Source organism: Polypterus senegalus, chromosome 8, assembly GCF_016835505.1.
Source record: "Polypterus senegalus isolate Bchr_013 chromosome 8, ASM1683550v1, whole genome shotgun sequence".
Taxonomy (NCBI): domain Eukaryota; kingdom Metazoa; phylum Chordata; class Cladistia; order Polypteriformes; family Polypteridae; genus Polypterus; species Polypterus senegalus.
The window spans coordinates 25,304,404-25,327,412 of record NC_053161.1 but is presented as its reverse complement, the minus strand read 5'-3'; the positions used below and the strand labels follow the sequence as shown (position 1 = coordinate 25,327,412).

General features: G+C 36.6%; 1 protein-coding gene across 3 annotated transcripts in view; it reads right to left on the bottom strand.

Moving 5' to 3' along the window:
• The window catches only part of nell2b (neural EGFL like 2b), a 405,950-nt gene that overhangs the window by 273,346 nt on the left and 109,595 nt on the right, over positions 1-23,009 (bottom strand). For all 3 annotated transcript variants that reach the window (XM_039760883.1, XM_039760881.1, XM_039760882.1), the window contains exons 9-10: positions 18,748-18,850; positions 14,275-14,363 (exon numbers count right to left, since the gene is read on the bottom strand). In XM_039760883.1, the coding sequence (XP_039616817.1) occupies positions 14,275-14,363; positions 18,748-18,850 (192 nt within the window). The remainder of the gene's footprint in view (positions 1-14,274; positions 14,364-18,747; positions 18,851-23,009) is intronic.

Here is a 23,009-nt window from a genome sequence, read left to right as displayed (position 1 = left end):
TGGCATGGTCCTCCCACCGTGTCTTTGTTAAACACAGAGCAATCATTGAACTATAATACTGTATAGACTTTCATGTGTAGAAAGAACATGCCCATGTTGGTTAATAGGGCTCATGAGCTACAGACTGTTAAGGTTAGATTTGTGTATCTAATCCACCACAAAAGAACCTATTAATATACAATACATTGGGGTACAAAGCCTAGTAAACTGGGTGTATTAAGACAAAGAAAGTTTTACATGTTTTCCGCAATCCCTGCCATTAATGTCAAAGCAGAATGAAATTACTAAAGAAGATATTCATGATTATTTTACCAGTTTGATTACTGATGTCTGAAATCTGCCTCTTCCACCTTTCATTGTTAATAAAGCATGTATCTTGGATCTCCCCCTTCATCTTAACAACCTAGTGGTGGCCTCCTTGCCTGCACATAAGGCTCTGGCATTGAATAAGCTTCAATCACAGTTAATCTCATCATTTTGGAAGCAGTTATCTAGCCCCCCTCTCCCTTTATAAAAAGATCAATGAAGCCACTTGGCCTGGTCATCTGAATTCAGGAGTAAATACGACTATCACTGCTGTTAAAATAAGGTAAGGACCTTATGCTATGTTGAAGTCTATAACTCATTAACACTCATTAAAGCCAAGAAGGCTTTTGATCACATGAATTAGTCTTAATTGTGGTAGATGAAGGAAAGAATGGGATTCAAATGTATATTTATGAACTTAATCAGAATTTTATACTAATTTTCTTGTCCACACAAATTCTTCACTCTCCCACCTTTCTCCACAGAAGTATGCCCACTTTCCCCTTACTTCTTTAAGCTATGCTTTGAACCACTTGCAATAACACACACTCTCAGTTAGTGACTCCAATATCTAATTGCCATTCTTCTCTTAGAATTTTCTTTCTTTTGTTGATATTCTCCATTACTTTGATAATGTTTCTTTTTCGGACTCCCCTATTAGTTTATACTTTTTTAAGACAAGAAAACCTCTCTAGTTATAAACTAACTGGACCAAATCCTCCCACTTGTCACTTTATAATATATCCCACCACACATTGTTACCTCTATTAATTCTAGCCATTAATGGCATCTGATACCTTGGGGTGGACATTTTTGCATGAATTAGTGCAATAGCTTCCTCTAATTATCATGACATATTTAATGAGGTCAGTCTTTCTATCTGCTGCTCAGCCAATATTATCTTATCCTTTCAATATCACCTTGCTAATACTAAAATGAATGTAGCTTCCAACTTAAATTTTGTAAGTTCTATGATTCACTCCCTCCCTCATCTAATTAGTAGATCAGAAGGTGGATACCTTATTTATAAGTTTTTATTGGGATGGTAAAAGTTCCAAACATCCAAAACTAATTTGAGCTATGTTTTTATATGGGGGTGGGGTGAGTGTCTTTACCAGACCTGAAATACTATTACTGGGCCTTCATCTCAAAAAAAAATCTTTCACAGACTCTGCACAACATGGGGAGTCTTGAACCTGATCCTCTTTGTCAGTTTTGTGTCCCGGACACTTAATTCCACGAGGTTGGGCTCTGCCATGCTGTTTTTTTCTCATTTCTTGTTGTCTTTCTTTTCTGGTAATATTCTGCAACTGCCTTAAACTCTAATCCTTTTAGAATTGTTTTTCTTATGTCTTTCACTTAATACCAGCAAAACTTTAACCATTTAGTCAGCCTTGCTGCTAAGCTCCTCCTGGCTTCACATCGGTAGCCTGCCCAAATCTGTCATCAGTAATAACTTGGTATATTCAGTTTACAATTCATCACATATTGCATTATCTGCATCTTGGATTAACAGAGAATTGACTAAGAAAATCAAGAACTGGCCTGCTGCTCTTAACACTAGAATTACCAGAGCCTACGAAAAAACTCGTAATTCCGTCCCACCTTAAACTGCTTCTTAAATCCCTTCACACCTCTCCGCCAGCGCCCTTTGTCTTCTAAATGTGCTGATAAAGAGAAGCCGGCTATTCCATCCCCCCACCAATTTAGAACGTGCACGAACTTCTCTCAGCTCATGCCTTGATTGAGTATCTGGGAGTGAAGTGGAGTTTTAGAGTGAAATAATAGATCGTTGTTTGGAACACACGCATTTCATGTCTGTTCCGTTTCTACAGTAATCTGTGTCAACACATTGTTAAAACAGAAACTTTTTTATATTCTAGTAGTAGATGACAAAATGTAGGCATAAACTATATAATGTATGAAGCCTGAAGTCCAAATAGCAAAGAAACATTTTCACAAGAATAACACAATTGCACTTTTATTCAAACATATAACTGCAGAAAAAAAGCCGCCTTAACATGCGACATTGACACCACTTTACTATAACTGACTCTGTGGTTCAATAGATACAGCCCCCGCTTGGGAATCAAGGGTCACGGGTTCGATCCGCGCCTCCCTTTTGAGAAGTAAACTGTTCTTAGTCTTACTGTTTTAGAATAAAAGCATACTTTTGATTTCAGTCTGTAACAGCCGGTGCAATTTATGATCTTTGTAAAGGTTAGCTTTTTTTTTTTATTCACTTTTCACTCTCTCAGTCGCGTTCAGAATCAATCCATACAACCCCATCTGACACGGCTGTTTTCACTAAAGACGCGCTATAGCTCTGCAGTGTACCACGATGCATACTAACGCCCAGGTTCTGACACACAAACGCTGGCGAAGCTGCCTTCTTCGTATCTCACCGTCACTTGCTTTTCTTTTTATTCAGTTTTATTGAGTGTTCCTGCCAGTCCCCGCATGTTGCTGTATGCTTTTTCTTTTGCACCCAAGGACATGCAGAAGAAAGAATGGTAAAGACCAGTAACTTCGGGCGCTATATGCAATCATCAGACACTCCCCATCTGCCCGTGTCGCTCAAACACAGGAACATATATTGGTGTAAAAGTATAACAAAAGTGCACTTTTATTCAAGTGCACTTTTTCCATCGCCTTTTCCTGTAAGAAGCAGTGTACACACTCTCTCTATGCTGTGGTTTCTATTACACACCTGAAAGAAAGAGACAATATATGTGAACATATCCAGCATACAGCAACATGCGGGACTGGCAGGAACACTCAATAAAACTGAATAAAAAGAAAATCAAGTGACGGTGAGATACGAAGAAGACAGCTTCGCCAGCGCCTGTGTGTCAGAACCGGTGGGGGCGTTAGTATGCATCGTGGTACAGCACAGAGCTATAGCGCCTGTATTCTGTTTCTTTTGTACTCCAGGGCACGCAGAGGAGAGAATAGTAAAGAGCAGTAAGTTCGGCGCTATATGCAATCATCAGACACTCTCCATCTGCCCGTTGTTTTGTTATACTTTTCAATACTTTTATACTGCTCAAACGGGCATGCTCAAAAATACACGTAATGCCACGAAAAGTGCACGCAGACACTTCATTTCGCAAACAAAACAAGTGCACTTTTATTCAAAACTACCTGTATAACCAAGAAAAAGAAAGCAAGATACAGTAGGCGATTGATACGACATCTTGCATGGTGCAATGCTAAGAAGTGAAGATTTTCATTCCGTGCTATATAAAATCATCACATTCAAATATTAACAGTTCCCACACACCCAAGGACCGTCCTTCCTACATTTACGACACGTGTACTTGTTGCCGTGTACACACCTCTCTGTGCTATGGTTTCTATTACACTGAATGAGCACCTGACACTGTACTTTCTTCCCTGGGGGAAGGTCCCGCATCAGAGAATTTCCAGTTCCTGCATAAATTCACACCCGATCTGACGCTGTTCGCTTTCAAATAATATTGCATTAGTGCGATTATATTTTCACATATATTGTCTTTCTTTCAGGTGTGTAATAGAAACCACAGCATAGAGAGAAGTGTGTACACTGCTTCTTACAGGAAAAGGCGATGGAAAAAGTGCACTTGAATAAAAGTGCACTTTTGTTATACTTTTACACCAATATATGTTCCTGTGTTTGAACGACACGGGCAGATGGGGAGTGTCTGATGATTGCATATAGCCGGTTACTGGTCTTTACCATTCTTTCTTCTGCATGTCCTGGGTGCAAAAGAAAAGCATACAGCAACATGCGGGACTGGCAGGAACACTCAATAAAACTGAATAAAAAGAAAAGCAAGTGACGGTGAGATACGAAGAAGGCAGCTTCGCCAGCGCTTGTGTGTCAGAACCGGGGCGTTAGTATGCATCGTGGTACACTGCAGAGCTATAGCGCCTTTAGTGAAAACAGCCGTGTCAGATGGGGTTGTATGGATTGATTCTGAACGCGACTGAGAGAGTGAAAAGTGAATAAAAAAAAAAGCTAACCTTTACAAAGATCATAAATTGCACCGGCTGTTACAGACTGAAATCAAAAGTATGTTTTATTCTAAAACAGTAAGACTAAGAACAGTTTACTTCTCAAAAGGGAGGGGCGCAGGATCGAACCCGTGACCCTTGATTCCAAGCGGGGCTGTATCTATTGAACCACAGAGTCAGTTATAGTAAACTGGTGTCAATGTCGCATGTTAAGGCGGCGTTTTCTTTCTGCAGTTATATGTTTGAATAAAAGTGCAATTGTGTTATTCTTGTGAAAATGTTTCTTTGCTATTTGGACTTCAGGCTTCATACATTATATAGTTTATGCCTACATTTTGTCATCTACTACTAGAATATAAAAAAAGTTTCTGTTTTAACAATGTGTTGACACAGATTACTGTAGAAACGGAACAGACATGAAATGCGTGTGTTCCAAACAACGATCTATTATTTCACTCTAAAACTCCACTTCACTCCCAGATACTCAATCAAGGCATGAGCTGAGAGAAGTTCGTGCACGTTCTAAATTGGTGGGGGGATGGAATAGCCGGCTTCTCTTTATCAGCACATTTAGAGAACAAAGGACGCTGGCGGAGAGGTGTGAAGGGATTTAAGAAGCAGTTTAAGGTGGGAAGGAATTACGAGTTTTTTCGTAGGCTCTGGTAATTCTAGTGTTAAGGCTTGAAATTATGATATATGCTACATGTTTATTGTTCCTATTTAGTCCTACTTACATTGACTTGCCTATTCAGACTTTACCTTTCCTAACAGCAGCCCCTTTGTTAAGTTAGAGCTACCTTTGCCTTTTTATATGTTAACCTTTTTAATTCCCCAGTTAAAGGCTAGGTTAGTGATGCTTCTCTGTTAAAGGCTAAAGAAGCTGACATTAAGAAAATATAGCTCTAGGACACATGTAGAAGCTCTACTGTACATAATTTACACCAAAATGAAGACATGTAACATGTGGAACACCGACTTTATGGGAATGAGGAAGTACAGTGATACCTTGAAATCCAAACTTAATCTGTTACAGAACTCTGTTCGAGTTCCAAATCATTCGAGTTCCAAGACAATATTTCCCCTTGAAAATAATCGAAACTGGATTAATGCGTTCCTGGGTCCTGCAAACTCAAATTTTCTAAGTGATTTTAACAGTAGATACACTGGATTTTAGGGTAAAATATTTACAAATACTAATAATATTTGAATGAAAATGTAAATTGATAAAATTAAAAATTGTAGCTCTAACAGCTTTCCTCTTACTCTTATTTTCTTCACTACACTTTTTAGGACCCATTGCGAATACACTAACTTGTTATATAAAAAAATAACACAAAAAAGGCACAAAAGCATAAAATTAGCGAAAATAGCAGCAAAAATCACACAAAATGCTTTCACTACAGCTTCCGACAATGAATTGAATGACAAAGCGTATGGGTGGCCTGAGCGCTGGGGAAACGTACGCACAAACACACACGAACAATGTGCTGGGCATTTGGATTCCAAAACAGTGTTTGGATTCCGGGGCAAAATTTGCTTGAATTATTTGTTCAGATTCCAAGTTGTTCAAGATCTGGGGCATTCGGATTCCGGGGGTAATACTTTATGTACAAAACATCAAATGGGAAAGCAAAAACTCAGCAACTATAAATGACAGTTGGTTTACTTTAGAGATCTTCTGATCCAGGCTCAAAACAAGTTTATTCTGAAATGTAATAAAACATAAACATTAAAAATCAGTCAAAATGGGTAAATAGGAGTATAATTAAAAAATAAAACTTAAAAGATCACTGTATAAGAAAATGAAACAAAAGGCTGATAATTCCAAAATAGAGGAATACAGCAAGAGAGCAAAAATAACCAATAATCAAAAAAGAAACAGAAATAAAAATTGCTAGAGAAGACAAAAATGAACAGCAACCAATGTTTTTAGTACTTCTCCACTAACAAGATGATAAAAGAGAATTTAAGAAACATTTGGGACCTTAGGGAGAAAAATGAAAAGGAAATTGCAAATGAATTGAACAAATGTTTCACTCAAGTATTTATAAAGGAAGAAACATGCCTCATGCAGAAATAAAAACATATCCTGAGTTCACAGATTTTAAAATAGAAAGAGTCAGATGTGCTTTAAGCCCTCAATACATCGAACACTAATAAAACCCCTTGACCTGATGGGATATTACCAATTCTATTTAAAGAAATGAAAGACATCCTCTATGAACCCTTATTAGGCATATTTCTGCAATCACTTCAGAAAGGAGAAAGACCCAAGGACTGAAAAGTTGCAAATTTCCAGAGCTACTATGTCTTTTTTGTAGCATGGTGACCAAAACAGCACACTGTACTCAAGATGTGCATTATAGATGGTGAGCATTATATCCACTGATTTATTTTATAGAGTTTTTAAAATAATACTGTACATTTTATTGTACATTTATTTGAACAACATCTGCTTACTGTTTGGAGAATAAATGATTTTTATTCCTGCATCTTCTGTTTCTTAATGTCATCCACATAATATTTATATTTATATTTATAAGACTGTTCCTTGATAGATAGATAGATAGATAGATAGATAGATAGATAGATAGATAGATAGATAGATAGATAGATAGATAGATAGATAGATAGATAATACTACCCTTCTTGAAAGTAAAACAGTTAAATTAAATGAAAAATATTACCTGTGTGGAGCATACATCCTACATAAATGGCACATGTACTAGGTATACATGTTAAATCTGATGCCTTAACAGTTATAATTATTTCAACATAATATTTCTAATTGTTTCTACATTTCCGGTCTATATTTGAGTCAATTCTAAATGGCAAATATAAGAATTGAATCAGCAAGGTCAAATGTAAAGAGCACATGTAAAATCTAAATATTGTGTGGAAATGTTACACTCATTATTCATGCATATTAATTATGCCCCCTTACTGCTGTATCAGTACTCTGCTTCAAAAGACATTCTAAAGGAAACTAGGAACAAATTGTAGAACAGTTCACAGCTGTTTTATTTTTGCTTGTTTTCTTTTCTTTCGATTTTTTTAACATACAAAATTAGGTGGAACCGTTGAGTGTTGCAGTTAAAGTTAACAGGAAGATTTGTATTCCAAACTCGATTTTATCTAATTTATTTTTACTGTTGACATCAGCCCAGGAGTGGAAAGTAACAAAGTACAGTTGTTCCATTACTTTGCTTAAGTACATTTTTCATGTATCTGTAATTTACTTAAGAAGATTTAGCTGTGGATACTTTTCACAGTTTTACAGCAAATATCTTGACTTTCTACTTCACTACATTTCTACATGGTGATGCTTTACATTTTACAGTCACATGAATGGCTTGTTCTTTCTGAGCAGCTCTTTTCAGTGAATCATAGGGATCAAGCACAAACTAAATCCATTCAACAGAGCTAAAACACATGCGTGACGCAGTCAGCCTTTTTTCTTTAGAGCAGTGTTTTTTTAAATTATGGGCTGATGACATGTCTGTGATGGTGGCCAGATAATCGTGTGGTAAAATTAACCAAAATGGTCCAAGCTGAAATTCTGCATCAAGTGATAAGCCCCCTGCTATTATTCGTCTTGTTTCCAACTGTGCAGTATGTAAAACAATGCTGCTGACTCATCATGGACAGCTTTCACTTTTGTGCCAATAAAATATAATAAGCATTCCCATCTTCCATCTTACAACCAGTAAAACTATCAAACTGAGAAGACTGACAGCAAAGACACATACAAGGTGGGGAAAGGAGGTAAAATGACAGACAGGCTGGTTGTTGAAGCAACTGCAACACTGTTTAAAATGCTGAAATGAAAATAGCACGTGCGGGCTAAGGGTGTGACAATTTTCAGGTTTGTTTGAGGGATGAGTCAACAGAGTGATGGTATATATAGTATTGTGGCAGTGTTTTATACTAAATGAAGGTTTAGTGGTCATAGCCAACTGGTTGTTCCCTAATAACATTTAAGTTTAATGACTTGTTGAGAAAGAATTCCTTCTTGTTATACTCTTTTAAAGTAGTTTGATAAATATCAGTCTACTGGTTATGTGAAATCCATTTTTTTTTTTTTAAAAAAAACTGATGTGAGGGACGGCCGGGACCCATGCCTGGCCGGGACGGCCCTTCAACACTGGATCCGGGGGAGCAGCCATGGGATGCACTCTACGTCCCCCGGAACGTGTGGTGGCAGTTCTCCTGGGTTACATCAGGGCCACAGAGGTGGGACTTCAAGATTCAGACTTGTTGGGCTCCATGGCCACCACCCGGAGGAGCTGCATGGCTTAACGAGCCTCTGTGGGCTGGAAGGCAGCCACACCCAGAAGTGCAGCCTAATTAGGCCAATTTACCACCTGGAGCACTTCTAGGAGGGCTACAAAAGGAGCCTGCAGCCACTACTCAAGGCGCCAGAGTTGGGAGGAGAAGGACAAAGCTGCCTGCCAGCCAGCCAGCCAGCCAGGTGGTTTGGGGTGTTTTTACTTTGGGTGTTGTTTGGGACTGTGTTGTGCCTGTGGAGATTATGGGGAAAACATGCCCCACAGGTGAAGAAAAATATAAAACCTTTTTATTTATTTCTACATGTCTCCGTTGTCAGTCTTTGTCGAGTTGGTGACTATATAGTGCCTTTGCCACACTAAGAACTGAAAAAATACTGGAAATTATCAAAAGGGTGAGACAAGCAGAAACATTCAGCGTGATGTTAGTAAGAAGAGTTAAAAATTTCAAACTGGACTGTTCACTGAATTATTCATCTGGATTTATCCTATCCCCCATATAATGTATACATGGTTTATATAATTTTAGGAATAATTTAGAGCTTATTTTTGGTTAAAGTTTAAATATTTTAAATTATTTGCAAACTCATTTATAAAAATGTATTGTTAATGGCAGAGCTCATTAAATATACATTCTTTCTTAATGTTGTTTAAGACAAGGTAAATAAGCTACATTCCTTAAATGGTGTCATGAGTAAAATGATAAAGTTAAGCCACACCCCAAAACTCTCTCTCTCTCAGCTTAACTACAGCTTAAACTAAGCATTTCCACTGGCAGTGATACACTTCAGAAATCTGCTCCTGATTTGAATGATAATAGTTACTTTTGGTTCAAACCTAGTGGGTGCTCTCTGTTGATTTTAATGTTCTCCCCATGTCTATTTAGGTTACCTACTGGAGATCCAGTTTCCTCACACTGTCCTAATATATGCAAGTTGGGTGGATTGGCAGTGCTGAATTGGCCCTAGTGTTTGTGCATAGGTGGTAAATGTGTGTGTGTGTGTGTGTGTGTGTGTGTTCACCCTGTGATGGGGTAGCTTCTTGTCTAGAGATTGTTCCTGCCTTGTACCCTAAGGTTGCAGTGATAGGCTCCAGTTGCCTCACAACCCTGCTCTGAACAAACACAAACATTTGAAATATCAATAAACAGAGTATTCGGTTGTTTTTTTTTTTTTTAAATATGCTAGTTTCCCGCTTTTATTTTTAGCAAATTTGTGTGAGAAAATATGCTTGAAAGGAAACCAAAACATTTACTTTTTTATTAAATGGCCACTGTTCTGTGTTTATCTCTTTATGATTTTGCTGTCACTGATAATAACCCTCTTTTGGATCCCAGTACAGTACTGATTTTCTAATCTGGGTCCTCAGATTAAAAGGTGTAAGAACCCCTGGATTAGAAGTTTAAAGCACCTGTGTGATGCTGTCATCCATTTTTGTTTAAATGTTTAAAGCATAAGTGAAAGTAGCACCTGTCTGATTCAAGATTCATTCTATTTAGAGCTAAAGCGTCATAATATAATACAATAACAACACATTTATATTGGAATGTATTCATTTTTCTGTACAATTCAGTACTGGAATTGTTTTAAACCAAATATAATAACAATATTAAACTAATACGCCTGAATCCATAATTAATTAAAATGGCCCAATCTGTACTATTTTTGAATGTAACACAAAATACATCAGTAGGCAGACCTAATGCCATATTATACTGTTAAATCATGGATTGCATTCCACCAATACTTTTACTTTAATACTTTATATTTTCAAGCAAGTACATTCTTTCTTTTACTTAAGTCAGAAGGTCAAAGGGGTACTTAAAATTTTACAAGAGTATATTTTTGCTTTTTTTATTTATACATTTATCTAAGTAACTTGTTTGAGTATTTCCTACACCATGGCATCACCCTTGCCATCAGTGCAAACAGTAAATTCTTTTTAACTACTGGCGTTTTCCATTTTTGTGTGAAAAATTGCTCTTTATAATGATAAATTTGTGACAAGGATTGGATTCGTAATAGATAACAAATAGAAACCAGAACCAGGAGAACAAATAGCATGACTCTTATGTTTATTACAACTGTTAATAATAATAATAATTCTTTGCATTTATATAACGCTTTTCTCACTACTCAAAGCACTCAGCAATCGCAGGTTAAGGGCCTTGCTCTAGTGCCCAACAGAGCAGAGTCCCTTTTGGCAATGTATGTATGGGCCTTTCAAAATGTTATTTGGCCTGTATACACCCAGCGATGAGTAAAGAGTTATTTTGAACAGTAAAGTGGTACCTCTGAAGCATACACTTAGACAGTCATGTTCCTATATGACATCAGAATCTGTTCAACTCAACATACATAGATATATTACGCTATATCAGAAAATGGTAGTTAATACAGCAGAACAACACAGCACTAACTTGTGATCCATTTTTGTTTATTGAGCTTGTTGTTGCTCCTCTGCCAAAGAAATCCATAGTCATGTGTCTAAATGACTACTGACTTGAGATGCTTGCCCTGCATTGCAGTTTTAAATCTAATATTGCCTCTGAGGTGTGTGCTTTTAACTCGGCTGGCTTCATTACAGGACTAGTTCCTGCCTTTCAACTTTAACTCCAGAATACTCTAACTAGTTGACAGTATATTTTTTCTAGGTAGCAAGCATACATATTTCTTACTTATAAAAAGTATGTTCAACATAATTATCCTACAGTATAAAATGTTACCCAGTTTCACAATTATAAATGCTAATTTCAATTGACCTAAAAAACATTTTTCTTTATAATTAACATTGTAAAAAAGCACATTCTACAAACGCAAGTTAATAATATACCTCTGTAAGCAACCTAAAATATACTGCATTTACATTGTATATAGCCAGGACTGTTACTTTGTTTTCACACTCTACACAAAATAAATACATCAGAACATTTTCAAGTATTTTTGAAAAATAACTTTTAGGACACATATTTCAGATAGATCTTTACTGAATAACAATAAAAGCCTTCATTTAGTGATATTCTGAAGTGAGGAAAGAGCATTAAGCATTCCATTACCCAGTGGCACCACTGAGTGTGCTATTGAACCAAAGATAATCTGTGTGAGGCACACACAGAAATGAAGGATAGAGCTTTCACAGGGATACATTCCCTCCCTGGCTATTAGGGCAAAAAAGAAACTTACATTTTTATGCAGCTTTCTTATAGGAGTAAAACTATTATAGCATACAGTATAGCAAATTTTGCATTTGTATTTCTTTCACAAATTACTGCATTTGGGTGAATCTATAAAAGGAGAAACAAAGGGTGAAAGTGAATTCTATAATGAATAATAATAATAAAAGAAAGCTGAAAGTAACCAAGTCTTCACCAGATATTTTAGTAATGTCAATCAAAAATGCATTATAAAGGGGAAGTAGAAGAAATGAGGGAATATCTGTCAAAAAATCTTCTGTTCTGCCTTTTCATTTTTTTTTTTTTTTATATTTTGCTCATTATACACACAAAAATGCAAGTATGATGGAGAGAGGAAAAAAAATTGCCCTTGGATGCAGCAAAGCAAAAGGCTTTTTTTTTCCAGAATGAAATAATCTTTCATTATAGCAAGGAATAAAACAGTCTATACTTTTTCAGTGCTAACGTATTTTAAAGTACAGGATATTAAAATAGAATGTTCAGAATTCGTTATACAATGTAACCTTGAAAGGTTGAATAGAGCTATTATCATAAAACAGGTCTGCCTTATTGTTTCTGTCGTATTAAAAGGTTGCTGTCCTTCAGTGTTTTTGTTGCTTACTATGTAAAGTATTTGTGATATAGTTCGTATATATTTCTGAAAAGCAAAACAACTTAGAAAAATGAAAGGCTCTGATCTGTGCTTAATTTTTAACCTGTTGCTGACAAAGATTCTTTTAATATTACACTACAGTACAAAACAAGAAAGCTTAAAAATTCAATGTTATTGCAGCCAGCAGTCTAAAATGGACAAAGTTCTTCTTGGTGACATGCATACAACCTTTAAAACCCCTTTTAACCACTTTAGAATTGCATTATTATTATTATTATTATTATTATTATTATTAACAAATACATTTTGACACATAACTATAAATTCAAGATTACCTAATTGACTACAGTGCAGTACTGTAATTTTGACAGCTGGCTTAGTACAGATTAACATTCTTTCATCAATGTATCTATTATAGTATTAGACATATTATCAGCCTAATAATTACTCTGGGAAAAAAACACACAAATGGCTTTAAAGTTTAGGAAGTCTTACACTGTATTAAAAAATATATATTGTTCTTATAAGTAACATGTTTCCACTTTCACTGTTAACAGAATTACCACTGATTGGAAGGCTTTAAATTTGACTCTAAGCCACAGAAAGAAACATAGAATAGATCCCAGTAATTATGGATCAAATGTCCATACTGCTATCCCATGTAAAACAATTTAACTAAACTCCAAAATACAGTATATCACAAGAATGGTTCTAAGAAAACCATATTTGATGTGACCGTCATCAACAGTTTAGTAAGGAAAGTTCCTACCATAGTAAGTTCATAGACTTATTTGAACAAGCAGAGTAAAACAGAAGGGAAATAAAGCCTGATAATGTTCACTTAGACTTTCAAAAAGCTTTTCATGCAGTTGTATATCCATCACCAACTTTGGTAACTAACACAGTTGCATTCCAAGTTAGTTAATGGACCAAAGACACAAATGGCAAGCAGAATCCATTACGGAACTGAACTGAGCTACATTAGGGCCATTATTTTTTGCCCCCTGAAGGCCTTCAGATCCCCCTCTGGTAGCCTAGGTGCATGTGTATGCATAAACTCATTGACTTATTTAAAGGATCAGGCATAATTGCTTGGTTCCATGCTATCTTGTGAATTTCCCCTTGGGATTAATAAAGTATCTATCTATCTATCTATCTATCTATCTATCTATTCCCCATAATTCCCTATTGGGTGCTGCTTTGTCTATGTAATAACCCTCGGACTGCTCACTGATGCTTTTGGCAAGTACTCCTTCCATTTCACCAGTCAAGTGTTAGCTTTTTTTACTTTTGTTTTCGATTTTTTTTTTTTAGATTTCAGGTCTAATAGAGTACTTAATTTCACATTACCATTTACAAATTAAGTAAACACTATTTCCTATTGGCTGTTTACCACACTACAAATTGGAGGGACTCGCCACTGACCAATGCAGGCTCCAATTTTTTTTTTATAACAGACATTACCCAATGTTTTTCCCCCTGCTCAGTGATGTTAGCCCCAGCAACCTCTTGGCAGCTTATCAAACTAATTACATAAACTGGGGGATTCAGTCCCCTAGAGGCTGTTGATTTATCAAACCAAAGAGAAGGACCTGAATTCTCACAATGAAACAGAATACTGGATATTTTGTTTGGGAGATCCCTAACATGATATGTCTGTCAGTGGAAAAGTTTCATTGCGTCTCCCCTCTTGAAAGCCTTCTTTAAGAATTATGTCAATTTAAGACAAAGTAGTAGAAGAAAAAATATATATTTTAAATTTGTTTGGAATTATTTTATAGGAAAGAGAAAGATTTAGCACTACATTAATAAACTGCATGTATTTTAATTGCCACTATTTGCTAAAATACTTCATTTAGTTAAAATTTCATTGGCAAATATGTTTAGTAAAAATTACTTACCCAGCACTCATAAAGGAGGCAGTTTCCAGAAGTGTGCATTGCCTGTCTTTCTCCTTCGAAATATGTCCTTCCATTAAATACACATATTGCTAAAACAGGGAAAAACAGCAACACAAATACACATTTATATTAGTTTTAACAACCAATTGACATATTATGTAACAATTGTTAGAGTGTTCAAGACTTGTCTAATTCAGTCCTTTTAGTTCTCTTTGCCAGGGGTAAGAATGTAAGACACATCTCACAAAATGGTGACTTTCTACACTTTTTTCACACCAATTAAAAGTGGAAGTAGGTTACAGATTCTAACTCTGTCACATACTCAAAAAGACCTTAAGAACTTTACCATTCTTGTAATTCTGAATGACTGCACACATTTTATGCAAAAATAACTTTTCACATAACTTTTCTATTATCGTGATGCAAATTGGTGGTGCTACTGCACCCACTGTCTTGAACTGAGTGTCACGCATGTGCAGCACGCCATGTTGACAGTTAATTCCTTGCCACTAATCTTTTCGTGTTATTTCTTTGATAGTGCAGTGTACCCCGGAACAATGGAAATTTGGGAACTACTAACCAGTGAGGAGACAGCCGTGTTCTTTCCTATAGAAAGGCAGTGTCCCCAAAACCACCCTATGAAATTATAGCGGAGGTGCTTCAGGAAAACTTGCCGCACAAGTGTTCCCGACAAGGGAACTGACTGGAAAATTCCTGATTACCATTCACGACTGTGGTTTGGTTAATTTATTCATAATGTGAGGAGCTAATGTCAGTGAAATGGTGCGAAAACCAATTAGGCATGGCGAAGGGAACAATAGTTGACTGGAACAACTATATGCAGGAAGTTTGCGCATGGGACGTCAGTTGTCAGGAGAGGACACAAAATGGAGGCGAGGGACTATGCCTCAAAATTGCTGAAAGTTTGTCCGACACACCAGGTGAGTAGGGAGGCCCCACCGATTTGCATCACAATAATACGATTTGCGTCAAAATTTGTGTCACGATAATAGAAAAGTACCAAAATTCATGTCATGTTTTTACAATTTTTAAATTAATTGTATAAAAGTCAATATTACATTTGATGTTAAGCTCAGGTTGGACAGTTTGGAGACAAAGTCAGAGAGGCGAGATTGCGTTCATTTGAAAATGTACAGAGGAGAGATGCTGCGTATATTGGGAAAAGGATGCTAAGGATAGAGTTGCCAGGTAAGAGGAAAAGAGGAAGGCCTAATTGAAGGTTTATGGATGTGGTGAGAGAGGACATGCAGGTGATGTGTGTAACAGAAAAAGATGCAGAGGACAGAAAGATATGGAAGAAGATGATCTGCTGTGGCAACCCCTGACGGGAGCAGCCGAAAGAAGATCATATTGTGAGGAATGGCAAAATGAATACTATGTATTAAAAGTGAAAGTATTTACAGAATTATAGTTTATTTACAAATAATGTATTATAAGTTTGCAGAACAGAATTAGTTTTCAGCACGCTTATTATGTATATAAATCAAAGGGCAGGGGTGCACACTGAATATAAAGAGACTTTAAAATTGTCTGCGGCAGTGGTGCTGCAGGATAAAACTTTATTAGATGGACAGCCTGTTAAAACTTATATATATTTTTAAATTATTTGTCAGGATGCACAGTCTGAAATCAGGACTGCCGCAGTAAAACAGGAATGTTGTGTTAACTTAAACAGAATATATTCTCAAAGGCATCGGTAAAGCTGTATAATTCTTTTAGTTGCATACTGAATCACATACTTATGGACATACCTGGAAATTAAAAGATTATTCAAAGTTAAATTCTGAACATACAGTACATCTTTATACAAATGGTCAGTCAGAATCTGGAATTCTTGAAGCAGACATCATGGATAGCTTGAGGAGATATAACAACTTTAGTCATTATCTAGACAAGCAATCTGGATAAACTGAAAACTTTATGGCATTCACTTGTTCTACTAGCTTCTTTCATGTCAGCATTTTACTTTGGACAATACAGTGGGCATAATAGGTAGCATGGTTGCCTCACAACTCAAATGGCCTTGTCATCCTGCCCCTCATATTGATGCACATAAGTTCTGTGTTTCCTCTGACATTACAAAAATACTGTTAGGCTAGGTTTATACTTCACGCGACGCGGCAGGTGCTCCAGATGATGCTACTGCTATGCACGTGTTGTGATGTTTATACTTGCGTGTGTACTTTACGTAAATCTGGAAGATTCCACCAAGTGGCAGTGTGAGATATCACAGTGAGAACAGGTTTTGCTGTGTTGTGAATTGCCTGAAACACCCATTAAATTCTGAGGACACATTGCCACAACAATTCTGAAAAGGATGGATCTTCGATGATTAAATCCATCAATCGAGGGATGCACCGATTCCAGCTAGCATTTGGCATGAGGCAGAAACAATCCCTGGATGGGACATCAGCTCATCACAAGGTGAATACCATTCACATACAATTAACAATTTATCTGTAAAATGTAACATACATATTTTAATACATTTCATCATGAAAGTGATATCAAGTATAAATCTAAGGATTCTAAATGTGCAGAGAGCTGGAATATCATACATTTAATGTGTGCTCTGTGGTGATCTGTTGCTGTTTGCTGCTGCTGTTAAGTCAGGAGGAAGCCCCAGAAGCACATAGCGATTAACAACTGGTTCGTTTTAAGATGACGTTTACAAGGTCTACTTTAATGATCAAGTAAACTACAAGGCTAATGTGGACATTTCGAAATTAAAGCCAAAATTTCCACTGTAATCACAAAATAGACCTTTTCACCATGTCCTTAATTTTTTTCTCTAAGGCTCAAATACGCTGCCGTACGTTCTGATGCTGTTGTGAAGGTGCAAAAAAAAAAAAAAAACGCAGCACAAAAGACGGTATGTGAGACTTTTAAAATTTATTGTGATTTTACGTTGGGGAATATGTGATGCCTGAATATAAAAGCACCATGAATGCATTTGTATGTCAGCCTTTTGCTTCACCACATCGAACCTTTCATCAAACATCGAAGCACACACATCGGTCCCGGAAGATCCTCAAAGCAGCTTTCTGTCACATATAGATAGTAAACAGAGACTCTGATGTCACATTTCGACTTTTATCACACTGTGCCCCCCAACTTTTTGCTGGTACTGCAACTTGCGTACGCGTCACATTAATTTCTGAGGTTGTGCCAAATGAATGCTGGGAACGCGTGGCAGACATGATGTATGTGGTTATGCATTCTGAGAGTGAAGTATAAACAAGCCCTTAGACTGAGTTTCAACTCTAAGCTAAACAGAAAACACGAATGTGCTCACATATGAGTTCCTATCCGAGTTTTAATCCTGTCTTATACCACATGTTGTTGGGATCTGGTGTCCTAAAATCATAGAAAAGTGCCCTCAGAATCTGAATGGTAGAGCTATGGGACTGTATTCTTCTAAAATAGGGTGCTTCATTGACTATTGAAACAGAACAGTGTTTATACTTTGTAATTCACATCAAACTTGTTAATTTGTTGTGTTGCACTGCTTATGAACACCCTTCTCAAAATTACAATTTAAAAACCTGAAAAACTACAGGACAATACTACATTTTTTGATTATTATAATTGTCATTAATAAGTCAAGAGTTCACTTGCATGGAGTGATGGCTAGGAGGCATTTGTTCCTTTTAGCATGCCTGAATGGTCAACGATCCAGGATATTAATAATATACACACTCATTTCCAAACACAGGCATTGCTTTCATGTTGGAGCCTCCTCCCTACATTATAAATCTTCTATGTCCTTCCAATTGCAACTCAACTGGTTAAATGCGATTAATGGTTCAAAGTTGTACAAATGTGATTTTATGAATACTACAGACTTCAAAGAATATAGTACTACAGTATATATGCTTATTATCAATCCGTTTCATAAAGCTTTGAATATGGCACAAAGTATCTGCATATATAATTTTAATGAATTTTTATAAGTTAGTGAAAAGATTATAAATGTATTTCCTTATAGCATCTGTTCTTTGGTCACAACCTGGTAATCCAGTAGTAAAACTAGCTATCTTTAAAGCACAGAAGACATTATTTCTGTGTTTCACAGTAGCTGGGGGTATCAGAACAATTTTCATAAAAGTCCCCATGGCCAGCATTTTGATATGCAAATGTCTTGAATAAATACGGGATACATGAAAAACAAGCTGTTTTATATTTTCATTCTGAAAGTATTATAATGCTTTTGATATTTTTGAACTTGAAAATGCAATTGTGAATTAAGTCCATATTTCAACTGTGAAATCCTTAGCAGCTTCATAAAAGTGAGTTTAATCAGCATGTCAGACATTCACAGGCTATGTGAGTGGAGAAATGAAAATGATAGTTTCTTACAAAGGGACGCTCTGAGCTTTCCCTTACCTACCTATCAGATATTACTAGAAGGTATTCTAAAGTGTAAGAACAGAAAATTAAAGGAATGCTTACGTTGGCATTCTTTGCAGCAAGAGCCTTTCACATATGCTGGTGCAGAATCAGGAGAGCATTTCAAAGAAGGGCAGATAAGAGTGTCACACTGAATTGTACCATTCTGAAATGAAATAACAATATAGTCATTAGTTAACATTATAGTCAACATTTTGTATAAAAATTAATTAAACCCATACTGGAAAACTATCTGTACATTGTAATTTTAGATTATCTCAGTAAAGAAGATGACTTAAACTGTGGTTTTATGCCAGCAATATAGGCAGTTGTATCGTGCTTTAGAAAGAATTAGACCTGTACCATAGATGACAAAAATGCTTTTGCTTTGTTCATTGAGGAAGAGGAGAAAGTATTTAAGTTTGCCACTTCATCTAAAATAACTGAATACACGAGTAAACAAAGGAATTTAGAACAGAAGCTGGCAGACATTTGCAAAGCAACAAAAAATTAAGAATTACAATATATTCTAGAATGTATACTATGATGTACGGGTGCACAATCAATCAATTTCACATGGAAATTGCAAGTTTGGATGCTGAAAGGAAAATACATTACACACTGTTTTTCTGTTACTGGTGGACAGCTAGCAGTTTAAAAAGGAGCTGAACCAGAAACATAAACATTTACTGGCTCCCAAGAGACAACACAGGATCCATGAGTCAAAAAGAAGGCTGAGGTCAAAACCAGAGACTGAAAAACGCTAACAACAAAACTAAAAGAAAACCAAAGATTTACAGTCATTGACAAGAGTACAGATTCAGTAACCAATAAAACAAAAGATAGCTTTTCGAGAATTGCAAAGTGAGTTTTCTATCATTAAAATTGAAAAACCTGGGAACAGCTTTATAATTTTGCTTTGGTGATGTCACACACAAGCACACCCCAGATGAATTCTGGGAGATTGTCATAGAAACAGCCGATGCTCATTATTACTTATTTTTGACAATGAGAGTGTAAATGTTTTTGTATATACTTTTTAGATTGCAGCTCATGTTTCATTTTACTGTCTGTTTGACTAAATTTGATAACCCAATGCAAAATATAATTTATGAGAAAGATAGGACAATGTGTATGCTACCATGTGTGCTGTATGCATAGTATGTGTAAATTATATTTAACCTAATGGAGTTAATACTATTTTTTAATCTGAAAATAATCAAAACACACAGGAGTTTTTATAGAAAAGCATTTCTAAAGTTTGCCTAATATAGAAAAAGCATATGTAAATGCAGGGTATTATGTCTGAATCGCATTAATCAGAGAAATTTAGTAGGTTGCTTATTTATAAAGTGAATTAGATCTAATGTGCTAATGCATTGTCATAAGATAAATAACAAAAAAATCAAATAAACCAAAGTGGTTGATCTGCTACTTTAACCTAGCTATTTGTATGTCAGTGTGTCAAATTCAGTACTGAATATGCCACAATTCCCAAATTAGAAAATTATTCTTGTTTTTAAAAGAAACTTTAGCTTTATGGTCCTCTTGTTTACATTCCCTAGAGGAAATGAAAGGTTTGAAATGCAAGCAGTAAGAGAGAAATTCACAAAGTCTTGATATAATAAAGGTTTCTCTCTGTTTTTTTTTTATCAAATCTAAACCATTTTGAAAAGGTAAATGATTCTAGGAAACAAGCACACTTGAAAAATCACAAAATGCAGTACACAGGAGCAATTGATTTATCAGTCACACTGGTGCCACCAGCCATCCATTCCTTACCCAGTTTTATCAGTTAAGGTTCACGAGGAACAGAGTCTATATTAGCCCTGGGCACATTTAGAAACACCCACACTCACTCACATGGCCAATTTAAAGTAACCAATTAAATTAACATGCATGCAAATATTCTACTGTCATAAAAGCAGTTTGCCAAAGAATAAGCTTACTAAGGAGGCAGGCTAGAAATGCACTTTTTGTGTACCTTATGATACAATAATAATGTACATTTTGGTCATTTTGCTTAAGCCATAGACAGCATGAATTTACTAATGTTGGACAAAGTGGCATTGCCTTCATTTCTATAAATGACATATGCAACATTCAGCAGCAATCCGTAGAAAATTGGCTCCTTTTCCTGACCCTTCCCATCAAAAGTTGATTCATCCAAACTGCAAGTTTCAGAGATCTTGAAACCAAGCCTCTTTTCTGAATGCACTTTTTCAGGGTGAATCGGACAAGACTCCATTAATCATAGTTGAACAACACTGGTACTGGCTTAGAAATGTCTCAGTGCTGTACCATTTACACCACTTGACCAGTAGGCAAAAAAGCCATAACTCAACCATTGCCAACCCTGACGGAGAACACCTTGGGCCATTTAACAACCAAAAGGTTGGACTGCCAAGACAAAGAGGCAAATGTTGAATACTGGAAGAAAACAAAACCATGTAAAAGATTGCTACTATCACTATTTTTCATCAAAATAGCAAACACTAGTTAAAAAATGTAGTCAAAGTTAAAAAAAAAATGTGTAACTACTAAAAACAAGGGCGCAAATAACAGCTGTCGCATGCGGCTGGGTGTGGAGCCCAGCCAGGATGCCCAGGAGGATTGGAGGAGGGCTTCTGCCTTCTCCATACCGTGAGGGGGCGACCGCCCTGGTTGTGTTGGGGGCTTGGAAGCCCAACCCTGTAGGGGCCCGTGGCCACCGCCACGCGGCGCCCCGGTGCCTGAAGAAACCTGGAACCCAGCACTTCCGCCACACCAGGAAGTGCTGGAGGGAAGAAGACTGGGGACACCCAGAGGGCTTCCGGGTGCGCAGCCGGCACTTCCGCCACACGGGTTGCTATTTAAGGGGCCACCTTCCTTCCATCGACAGCAAGAGTCGGGTGGAAGAGGACGGAACTCGAGAGAGGAGTGGAGGCGGCCAGAAGGAAGGCAATTTGTGACTGTGAGGCCTGGACTTTGGGGGATCGGTGCTGGAGGCACTGGGTGTGCGCTTAAAATATTGTAAATATATTTGTAAATAAAACGTGTGTTAGGTGAAGAAACGATGTCCGCCTGTCTGTGTCCGGGCCCAGTTCCACAAAGCACAGAGAGACTTCTTTTGATGTATCTTCAAACTCAGATGAATAGGTAGTGTTTATAATGACCTTTATACCTCTGATCCCAACAGAAGATTGCGCATAATTCCAAGTTGACTGTTTAGCAAAATAGCAACTCAACAAAATGGCAGTGTGTATGAAACCAAGATGGAGCTGGAAAACAACGCAAACATTTCATAACTTTCTAGCAAAAAAATAATAACAGAATTGAGTTATGTGACTCCAGAAGCCTACATGTTTGTAGCAAGAAGAGCGAAACAGGTTCAAAAATATTATTAAAAAAATTTAATAATGAACACCAATCATAACAAAGTGTACCAGAAGACCAACACATAATGATTTTGGATATGAGTGCTGCATAGTGTCTAGCCTTGCTAAAGTACAGCGAGGGGCATGAGCAAAGGAGACCTAAAAACATCATGTCCAACTGAATGACGTACTGTAAGCATTCAAATGATCAGCAACTCCCCATCAGACATATTTTTATGCTACAAAAGAATCCCCTGAGTATGAAACCCCTATGGCTATAGCAACCACAAGTTATGACAATTTTCAACAGAGAGTTTAAGTCATTTGGACAATGAAAGACAATGCATGTTTAATATCCTGCCATATGTTCCAAAGAAACTCCCTGAGGACCGAGAGGAAAATCAGGAAAAAGCATTGCCTGCATCCCCTGTGAAAGCAGAATCAAAATATATACATTTGCTTTACTGTAAGATTATTACTTTTAAGTTTATAGCTAGGTTAAAGCTAGCAAACTTATTAGTGAATGTGTTTCTGGTTATTGAAATAATTTTAGAAAATAGGTCCAAACCATAAACAGAGAAAGTGAAGGTTGATTTGTGTAGACTTTTAACAAATTATTAAATTTGATTACACAGGTAAAATTCCATTACAACGAACTGCCAGGGACCTAAAAAATATTTAGTTGTAATGAAAATTTCGTAGTAATGAGATTCTGTATTTGTCACTATAGTGCTTTCTTTAAGTTGCGTTCAGGCATTTGCAATCATTTCAATAGCTTCTTTCACGTTAATTTTAATCTCCTCCTGTCTACAACTTATGCTGACAAGAATTTTTCTCAGCATTTCCTTGTGATAATACACTTTCAGGGTGCGAGAATGATGTCCAAATCCGAAGGCTGAAGCATTGCTGTGCGAATGGGTGGGAGGAATTCAATGCGGACATTATCTAAATATGGAAGCATGTTGTGGG